This window comes from Oryctolagus cuniculus, chromosome 8 (genome assembly GCF_051225735.1).
Source record: "Oryctolagus cuniculus isolate XC-2025 breed Fujian yellow rabbit chromosome 8, ASM5122573v1, whole genome shotgun sequence".
Lineage (NCBI taxonomy): Eukaryota > Metazoa > Chordata > Mammalia > Lagomorpha > Leporidae > Oryctolagus > Oryctolagus cuniculus.
The window spans coordinates 40795367-40805614 of NC_142874.1; the positions used below are offsets into that span (position 1 = coordinate 40795367).

The window sequence follows — 10248 nt, forward strand, 5'->3', positions numbered from 1 at the left end:
TGTCCCCCATGGGAGTTTCTGCCCAAAATTCGCCGCCATCCCAACAGGTGCAAGATCCTTCTTGCCACGCCCTCGGCCTCTGCTCCTCTAAATCCAACGCGGAAAAGTGGCTAGTGGTTAGGTCTCGAGGGCAAGAGGCCGCGGGAGGCGGGAGGGGTCGCCGCCCGGAGCCCACACGGTCCCTGGCAGGGAGCTGACAGTCCTGTGCCCGGCCCGCCGCGCCGCACTCCCCGCCGGCGCCCAATCAGGGCTTCCGCCGGCTCAGTGACGGCGTTCCACCCCGCCCCCGGCCGCGATAAAAGCCACTCTGCAGCGCGGCGCGTGGCCCTGCGCCTCAGCCCTGCCTCCAGGTGCGCGCTTTGCCAGGCTCCTCCCAGACCCTACAGCCGGGCGCCGCCGATTCCTCCCTCTGCTGGGCCCCCAGGGCCAGTTGGCAGAGTGTCTCCCAGCTTCTCCCCCTGGCCCTCAGCAGTCGCCGTACCTTGCTGGGCCCCCAGCCTGCAGGTGAGCAGCAGCGTCACGCCCCTGCCCCAGAGCTCTCTGCCCGGCCCGTGCCGGGGCAGCGGCCGCGCCACCCGACTCGCCTTGCAGGATGAAGAACCCGATGCTGGAGGTGGTGTCCCTGCTGCTGGAGAAGCTGTTCCTCATCTCTAACTTCAGGCTCTTCGGCTCCGACTGCCCTGGCGAAGACAAAGAGCAGAGCGATTTCTACGAGATCAACTCTTTCCTCCGCGGCGACGTGCTGGAGGTGCCCCGGACCCATCTGACCCACTATGGCATCTACCTGGGCGACAACCGTGTCGCCCACCTAATGCCCGACATCCTGTTGGCCCTGACCGACGACAAGGGGCGCACGCAGAAAGTGGTCTCCAACAAGCGCCTCATCCTGGGCGTCATTGCCAGGGTGGCCAGCATCCGCGTGGACACAGTGGAGGACTTCGCCTACGGAGCCCACATCCTGGTCAATCACCTGGACGAGTCCCTTAATAAAAAGGCGCTGTTCAACGAGGAGGTGGCGCGGAGGGCTGAGAAGCTGCTGGGCATCACCACCTACAGCCTGCTGTGGAACAACTGCGAGCACTTCGTGACCTACTGTAGATACGGCACCCCGATCAGCCCGCAGGCTGACAAGGTAGGGCGCGCGCCTCGCCCGGCGCTGGGCTGCGTGGGGATGCCCTCTCCTTTCCTCCACCCTTTCCCTAGTAGACGCGTCTTTTTCTTGGACATCTCTCCCATCACTTCTTAAAATAATTGTAGACTGAGGAAGGGAAGCTCTGGAGTTTCCAAGGGAGACAAAGTAAGGGGCGATGTTCCTTACAAGATGTCTGGAAATGCAAAGGTGGCGATGCAGGATCGCTACCACATTCCACACAGCTGCCCAGCTGTCACTGCACCCGCTCACCACTTAGTTCAAATGACAAAGAGCAGGTGACTGGAAAGGTGGGGGGGAACCGACCACAACAATCTGTCACCCTGTGCTTGCAACGTCTCCCAAGAATTGCAACTGGAAAGGAAGGTATTTAGGGTTTATATTGAATCCATACCACCAGGTACAACTAAATTCTGTGCCTTTAAAATAAGAAAGCATGCCATTTTTTCCCTCTGTGAGCTGCACAGAGTGAATTCCCTGTGCTTCAATAAACCATCAAAATTCCCTGTAAGAGGACCTCCCGGTTAGATCGCATGCCCCCGGGGCTGTGTGGAAATGTTTCTGTCTTGGTATTCTGCGTGCTTCCTGTGCTGCCTTCCATCTCCATCAGTCCTTCCTCCTAGTTAGGCATCCTTTACTCATCAGCCCTGAAGGTAAGTCAGAAGTTCATAAATTTCCAGGGATCAAAACAACTGATTTTTCAAGAAGAGCTGTTAAATGTTTATGTGTCATAGGGGAAAAAGAAATAAACGGAATTTAAGATCATTAAAGCAAACTACTAATCCAATGGGGGAAAGATAGATTTTTATTTCTTTTCATAACCTCATAATTTCTCAAGATGGTGAATATTTTAAGTCTGCAACTGCATTTGCAATTGGGAACGTGCTCAGGCATCCCTGAAGTTTTTAAAAATACTGTTAATGCTCACTTTTCATAAGGGAAGCCTGGGTCATCACCCATTAAGCTTTACTGCTACTCTTCCTGTTTAGATGATTTTTTTTTTTTTTTGGACCAAAAGAATCTGAGTCCATGTAACCATTTCTGATTGCTCTACTTCTTGATTAAATTTTTGGCCCATATGGGAAAATCTTTCTCTCTCCCCCGTGGCAGAGCATGGAAGTATTACACTTTCACACACTGGTATATGAAATTCCTTGTAGCTTTTTATAGAACCACAACAGACTCAATCTAGGAATTCTTTTCCAAGTAAAATAAAAATACAGTTACAGCACTGTGCAAGGGCTAAGAACCAGAGCTCCAGCCCAGGCCTGTTTAGAAGTGAATTTCTCCACATTTACAAACACTGGCTCTGAAAGTGTACAAAAGGAAACACGTCAGATTTACTTAAGAACCAAGCAAATCATTTCTCCAAGGAAAAACAGTATTTCTGTCCAGTAATTAGGAGGTATGCTTTCATGGAACACATATAGCACTGTATTATATATCTTTATAGAAAAATAGTACAAGTGCTTTCTAAAGGTACTGAAATATTTAATCGGCATGAATAACTAGTTGGAGTAGTTTCTCATCTTTGGGAACTTGGTTAGGTTTCACAGAAGTGTTCTAATTGCTGTTGCTGAGTAGCACCTCTTGTGAAACTGAGTTTTTGTCTTCACTTTGAATGGTCTAACAAACAATTTGGCTGCAGAGTGGATTTCCCGGGAAAATTCTCATCCCAAATTTTCTAGTTCTAAGAAGTGTTTATTGAACATGCCCTGAGAGAGGAAGGTCATTAATACTGCAGGAGGATTGGTTTCTACGTTTTAGATAGGTAAGGAACTATTGGATTCTGGGTCTCATTGTTGAGTTCTCTGTAGATAACACAGCCATTATCAAGTTAACATGAGCACTGCAAAACTGTTTCTTAAATTTGTGTAAAAACTCTGAAAAATCCTTCTCATTACAACACTGCAGTTAATTTGAAAATGAACTAGGAAAAAAATCTTCTACTTCTTTGTGGTAATGCTGTAACAACTTTAGAAATCATAGAATTAAGGGTATTTTTTGTATTGCTATTGACAATCAGTATCTTAACTATAAATCCCTCTAGTTGATAACTAACACTATTCCTTGAGGTTTTTCTCTATGAATTTTTTCCCTGTACTTTGATAATACTGCTTGTTCATTGCTAAAACGAATGCAAATGCCCCTTTATTTACTGGGGACTCATGCTCAAAAGAGTGCCCCTATAGTTTTCTTGATGCCTTCTAGAAATTTCCCACTGTTGAGCACCACTACAGATGCCCTGTGGGCTGATGGCAAGCCAACAAGAATAGGATATTAGAAATTAGGTGCTCCAGGAGAAAATCTGTTTTGGGAAGAAAGAGTATCCACAGTGATTTCTGCTTGCTTACTCACAAAAATTACTGGGGACAAGAAAACAAGTATAACCATATCAAGACAAGTCACTTGCTTGCATAAATATATACCTTCCATTATTTTCCTAGTGTCTCTTCTCACTGTCCTGAAAACTTTATTCAGTTTGATCTACATTGCTTTAAGGTAATATATTTGTCACTCAGTTCACGAAGAGTAGCAAAAAGAGAAAATCAAATGTGTGGGATAAAAAGGAACCAACAAGTGGATAATAGGGTTTTTCAAACTTGTCTACACATTGTGTAACAGTATGACTAGGAACAACCTTATATTCAAGATAGAGAGTTAAAATACACATAACCACATTTCAAACCACATATAAAACGGTGGTGCCATAAGACTGTATCACCTAGAGATACTGTAGTCTTAGTCTGTGTAAGTACACACTGATGTTTGCAAACCATGAGATCACCTAATAACGCATTCCTCAGAATGTATCCCCATCCCGTAGTGACCCAGGACTGTACTGAACTTGCTGATTCTATCTATTAAGAGTTTGGAAACCAGGGTGGCGTTTAGCCTAGCAGTTCAGATGCATGCGTTCCACACTGGAATGCTTGGGCTGGACTTCCAGCTCTAGTTCCTGACTCCAGTTTCAGGCCAGGCTAGACTCTGGCAGGCAGAGGTGACAGCTCAAGTCATTGTGTTCTTGCCACCCATGTGGCAGACCTGGATTGAGTTTCTGTCTCACAGTCTGGCCTGGTCCTGTCTCAGTCCAGTCCTGGCCATTGCAGGTATTTGAAGAATGAACCTATGATGGAAACTCTCTCTTTTTTTTTTCCTCTCTCTCTCTGGCTCTCAAATTAAGACAATTAATGGATAAAATGGAAAGCTAAATGTAAGAGTTCCTCAAAACATATACAAAACGCCATGTCTAACAAAGGAGCCTAAATCTAGTATGACTGGCAAAACTCAGTTAAAAGTGGCAATTGTGAAATTCTGGCACTGACAAGGGCTAAGTAGAGATACTGTCCACAGATGAAAAGAGTAATAATCATTGTAATAACTTACCTTTATATAGCATGTAGAAGAATACAGAGGACTTCTGCATAAAGGATCTCATCTGACCCTTACAACTACCCCAGCAGTCCCATGGTCCTGGACAGGCTAAGCGACTGACCTGAGTCAAACAGCCACTGAGAGGCAGAGTCGGGACACTCAAACACAGGACCATCACTTCCACAGGAGTTATTTTTCTAAGAAAAAAAATCACTCATTAGAAGAATGCATCCCTCAGGGGTAGGGACTATATTTTATTTGTCTTTATTCCCAGCAGCCAATTATGTAACACATAATTGATGGTGACTGTAATTCATTTAGCCAGGGAATGGGATGCGATACAGTTAGAATTTCTTTGACTTTAGATTTCAGGACTTTTTAAGAAAGTTATCATTAGGGGCCAGCGCTGTGGCGCAGCGCGTTAATGCCCTGGCCTGAAGTGCTGGCATCCTATATGGGTGCCGGTTTGAGACCCGGCTGCTCCACTTCCAATCCAGCTCTCTGATATGGCCTGGGAAAGCAGTGGAGGATGGCCCAAGTGCTTGGGCCCCTGCACCCGCGTGGGAGACCTGGAGGAAGCTCCTGGCTCCTGACTTTGGATTGGCGCAGCTCCGGCCATTGTGGCCATCTGGAGAGTGAATCAGCAGATGGAAGATCTCTCTCTCTCTTTGCTTCTCCTCTCTCTGTATAACTCTAACTTTCAAATAAGTGAATAAATCTTTAAAAAAAAAAAAAAAAGAAAGTTATCATTAGCATCACCAGATTTTAGAATGGGGAATTGGAAGTACTGAATTTACAATAAGAGGCTAACTTCTATTCCTTTTACTCAAGATCAGTGACATATTTGCTTATCTAATTTTAGAATATGCTACTGTTATTGATAGGTAGTTAAATGTGTCTTTAACAGTTGGTCTTGAATGCCTTTTACGTGATCACATTTATCACATTCTCTGTAGTCTATACGATTCTGAATTTATAAAGGCCTCCAGCATCATTTCAGCTACTGCAGGAAACTGGACCGTTAACTCTTCAATTTTTCCCTCAGTCACAAGGGAACGCTGGTTCTTCAGGTAGATAGAAAACAGCTGGGCAGATGCTTTACCTTTTGGTATATGTGATTCTTTTCAGGTTTATCTCTCTTTCCTAATATTCTTGTATCCTTGTATCTTATTTTTCAGTTTTGTGAGACCGTGAAGATAATCATTCGTGATCAGAGGAGCGTTCTTGCCTCAGCAATCTTGGGACTGGCATCTATAGTGTGGATGGGCCTGGCATCCTATACCACTCTCCCTGCAATCTTTATTCCATTCTGCCTATGGATGGTTGGCTGACTTCCTTTCCCCACGTCAACTGTGTGTGTTCTGTGTGTAAATAGGTTTATATTTATAGTCCACAAATCAGTATGAGCACTGTTGAGAAAAATGTGACCTGTAACACTGTGTTCTGGATAAAATTGTGACTTAAGAATCACGCAAAGTGCTTACTGTGTAAGCCAAGAACAAAGGCTTTCTGGATCTTCCGAGGCAGTTCCATTTTCAAGGGCCGCCAAACCTTGGAAACCTAACAGCTTGTGATGGAACCCAGCAGCACGAGAAATCCAGCCCTTAAGCTGATGGCTGCACAGCGTATTTGCATTACTTTTTTTCCTCCTATAATCTTGTTTTATTCAGGCCTGAATCTGCAGTTTGGAAGACTTACAAACTGGGATCATTAACTTCACTGTAAATTTGTTTCATTGATAAAAGTACATGAAACTGAAGGAATTCCCCTCTTTCAGGTGGAAACATGCTCGATGACTGGCCAAAAGCAACAATTCAAACCCACAATCTATTTTTTCATGTATTATATATAATCCTGAGTATGTTAAGAATATTTTATTGTTATTACTTGAAACCAGTATTGGCAAAGCTAAAGTTTAATGAAAAAAAAAACTGATTCAAACATGTTAAAATCTGTGTTTTCTTTAAGAAATAGCTACTAAAACATCATCTGAGCAATTTGAGTTGTATCTCTTTACTTGGAAGTCTGGCATTGATTAATTTTCCCCTTTTATGTACCCCTGTAGCTACTTTAAATCATGCTGAGAGGAACATGGATATAGGACTAAAGTAAGTGGGGTGTTTGGTATGTGGTATATGACAAATAAATATGCAGCTATCCACATACTTACAGATTAAGGTACAGATTGTGGTTATACTTGATTGCTTTATTATCGTATTGGCACGGTTATTATAGAACCCTTGAATCTATAGTGTAACTCTCATATGAGGGTACTTCAAAAAGTTCCTGGAAAAACAGAATGAAAAGTTTATATGGTGCAATAAAATTTTGAAATTCATGTATAGTTTTTTCTTAACATGTATTTTCCATGAACTTTTTGAACATTCTTTGTATATGTCACAGGTTGGGTTATTCTTGTAAATCATTTACTAATATACCATCTAACTTTTTAAAAAGCCCTTGTAATGGTTTTCTGGTCAGTTTTCTCCATTTCTAAGTATTGTTATGTTCTTAAAAAGATGCCACAGCAGTATATAAAATCCAGATAAGCAGGACCAAAGGAAATTATGGTTTGAATTATTTTTAAGAGGCTTAATACTGCTAGGAATGTAAATTTGTTTTCCTGTGAGATTGTTATGTGTTGAGATATAGCAACGTTAAAACAAGCATTCCAGTACTTTTGTAGAATTACCAGGTTCTAATATTAAGCCACAACCTAGATTTGCATTTTAAGTATTTTTTAAAGTGCTTTATTAACTATCAAGAATCACAAAATAATGAAACATACTATAAGTGATATGGGAAGGGCGGAGCCAGTGATCCAATCAGAGCAAAGTAAAGAGCAGACTTCAGTTTATCTGAAGGATATTATCATCCCTAACTTTCCTACAACAAATGCAGTTAGAACATCATGATCATTAAACTTGATGTGTATTATTCAACCTACATGTTTAGTTATTTAAATGTCTTAAATGATTAAAACATTGTGTCAATATCATACAATACAGGTGTTCTAGGGTCTATTCTAACCACTTCAATACATATACATATATATATGAGAACCATTATACTAATGGTTTTTCACTTACTACCCTCATAGCAACTATTTAACTGAATCCAGTCTTGAAAATACAGTGTTGTCATAAATAATTAATACCTTTTCACAAACTTTAGTATTGCAGGCTGCAAAGTCCACTGTTTGAAACTAAATCTGTGGGACGAGCTTTGGCACAGCAATTAAGATACCACTTGGGACGTGCACCTCCCATACTGGAGTGCCAGGTTTCAGTCCTGGCTACTCTACTTCAGACCCAGCGTCCTGCTGATGTGCACCCTGGAACGCAGCAGGTGGTGTCTCAGGTACATCATTGGCTCCCTGCCACCCAAGTAGGAGATGTGGATGGGGTCTCCTGGCTTTGGGCTGGCCCAATCATGGTATAGGCATTTGGGGAGTGAAGCAGCAGATGAAGCTCTCTCTCCCTTTCAAATGAAATGACAATAAATAAAAATTTAAAAATAATTAAATCTGTGTTCAAAAATAATTACTCCTCATTATATGCCAAGGAAGTTCTTAAGTCTGGAATTAGTATCATTAGTTTTTTTCTCACTTCATATCATTAAAGCAAGGCTCAATTCTTCATTCATTCCAGTGCTCTTTATGTGCCAGGCACTGACCTGTTGCAATGTCATGGCTAGAATTAATATTATCTTTTAACTAGTTATAATGGTATGAAGATATCCTATGAGAATACAGGAAAAGAAGCAGTTAAGTCTGCCTGAAGGATCGGAGAAATCTATCTGAAGGAGGCAATGCTGGCATTAAACTGAGAAATTAGGTGATCCTACCACAATAGTGGTTCTTACTACTATTGGGAAGAAGGAGGTGGAAGGAAGGTTTTATTTACTGAATGTTCCACAATGCTAGAATTTTTGAACTTCTTGGGAAAAAAACAAGAGTTTTTGTTTTATTGTGCTCATTTGGTTAATTGCTTAACAATGCAGGTAGAAAGGCATATTTTCCTGATTGTTGCCTATGGAAGAAACCCTGAGACATTAATAGGTCTCCTACCTTGAGGGAGTTCATGAATGTCTCAGGACTTCATCAGTTAAGAGTCATCTTTATGATCTTGCAACTCCCTTAAATCTCCTAACTTGTGAAATGATAATCAGTTCGTGTTTGGTAAAGTTTTTCACTGTTCATTATGTTCTTTGTCATAGATGAAGGCTGAATAGGATGAGCTGGGCCTAGGAGGAGTTAATGCAAGTGTCAGGTACAAGGCAAGTGTCAAGGATGAAAAGATGACTGATACATGGGCCTCTTCCTTGAGGTTTATGGTCTAACCCAATAGATACAGGTGTATTAAGACTTTCAATGATTGGCATCTGAATAGAGCTGATTGAAGGTATAGACAAAGAAGTGGTTGGTTTTAATTGGTAAAGCAAAAATAATAGAGACTGGGTACAGAGATTTTAAATATATGTATTTTCTAAGGGACAGATTTTGGGTGGGACATTCCACTCACTGGGAACAGCATGGGCAGATGCATGAAAATTGCCTCCAACATGCCTTGCATGTAGCTGTGAGGTAATCCACACTATATTGACTGAAAGCATAATAAAGCATAGGACATGCAGGCAAATGCAAGTGATTCCAGGGCTAGAGACAAGAGGGGTGGTAAGCAGAGATGTCAAAAAGGAATTTAGTAGTCAGATGGTACAAGTCTTGGGTATGGCAAGAAGTTCAGACTTTATGAACATGCAGTGAAGTTCCAGGATATAGAATGATATCTCCAAAAAGTATGGAAGAGGGATGGGAACAGTAGGCAAGAGTGGGTCGATGGGCCTATTAATAAGAGCATAGCTAATGTCCTCAATCTCTCACAGAAGGGCCTGAGTGTGAGGGGTAGAGAACAACAAACATGTTAGAGCATTATCCACAGACTTTACCCAAATCCTTTTATCTGACCCATGAATAACTCAGGGTGGGATGTCACACGTTTCTCCTTTCCTGTCAGAAAGTTGGCTCCTGCAAAATAAATTACCCTGATGACTGTGTATACTGGACATTCCTGACCTTTACTCTCACAGATAGGCTTTTTTCCAAGAATGAGCAGGTAAATATGGATTTGTTGTTTAACATTTTTCAAAGTATATAGCTCTTATTTTTCTGTTTTCCATTTTATACTGTTAATGTAAAGCACAAAAATGTTTTGCAGCAAAATGAAATTATAGCAATGGCCAAAAGTCTCTGTTATAGATGAGAAACATGTAAGAAACGGTGGCCAATCTTTGTTTATAAGACTTATTTTGAAAGTTTTACCCAGCCTAGATCTGCCTGCTAAACTGATTTTATACCTGTTGTACATGCGTTAATAAAACACGTTTTATATGCTACCCTGTCTTGTTTTTGCATTTGAGATACACAGATGCAGATCATAATCGTTTTTGAGCATGATAGCCTCAGGAATTTTGCCCTTCTATCCTTCCTTTCCTGTTTGCTGAACAAAGTTCTATATTTGTGGAAAGCAAAACTAAGTCGTTCTACCTTCATACTGTATTAGTATGGTACGAATGCTGTAGACAGATCTGTAATGCAAGCAAAGTAGTCCGTAGCTTTTCCCTGGCTGCAGGCAGGGTGGAGAATGGGGTATGAGGTGGGGCAGGTCCGAGGGCAGTCTTGAAATACATTCACAGCATTAACAAGGACCACAATACTGAACTTT

The 10248-nt window shown here is 41.9% G+C and overlaps 1 protein-coding gene across 1 annotated transcript; it reads left to right on the forward strand.

Annotated features, from left to right (window-relative positions):
• Nucleotides 1–290: 290 nt before the first annotated feature.
• LRAT (lecithin retinol acyltransferase) lies at nucleotides 291–9913 on the forward strand. The gene is made up of 2 exons (XM_002716901.6): nucleotides 291–1132; nucleotides 5704–9913. The coding sequence occupies exons 1-2, from the start codon at nucleotides 593–595 to the stop codon at nucleotides 5854–5856; spliced, it is 693 nt and encodes a 230-aa protein (XP_002716947.1). The 5' UTR covers nucleotides 291–592; the 3' UTR covers nucleotides 5857–9913.
• The last annotated feature ends 335 nt before the right edge of the window (nucleotides 9914–10248 follow it).

Excerpts from the sequence above, each read along its gene's own strand:
- LRAT (XM_002716901.6), top strand. The coding sequence starts at position 593 with ATGAAGAACCCGATGCTGGAGGTGGTGTCCCTGCTGCTGGAGAAGCTG. Across the intron at positions 1,133-5,703 it reads TCAGCCCGCAGGCTGACAAG|TTTTGTGAGACCGTGAAGAT; the intron begins GTAGGGCGCGCG and ends CTTATTTTTCAG.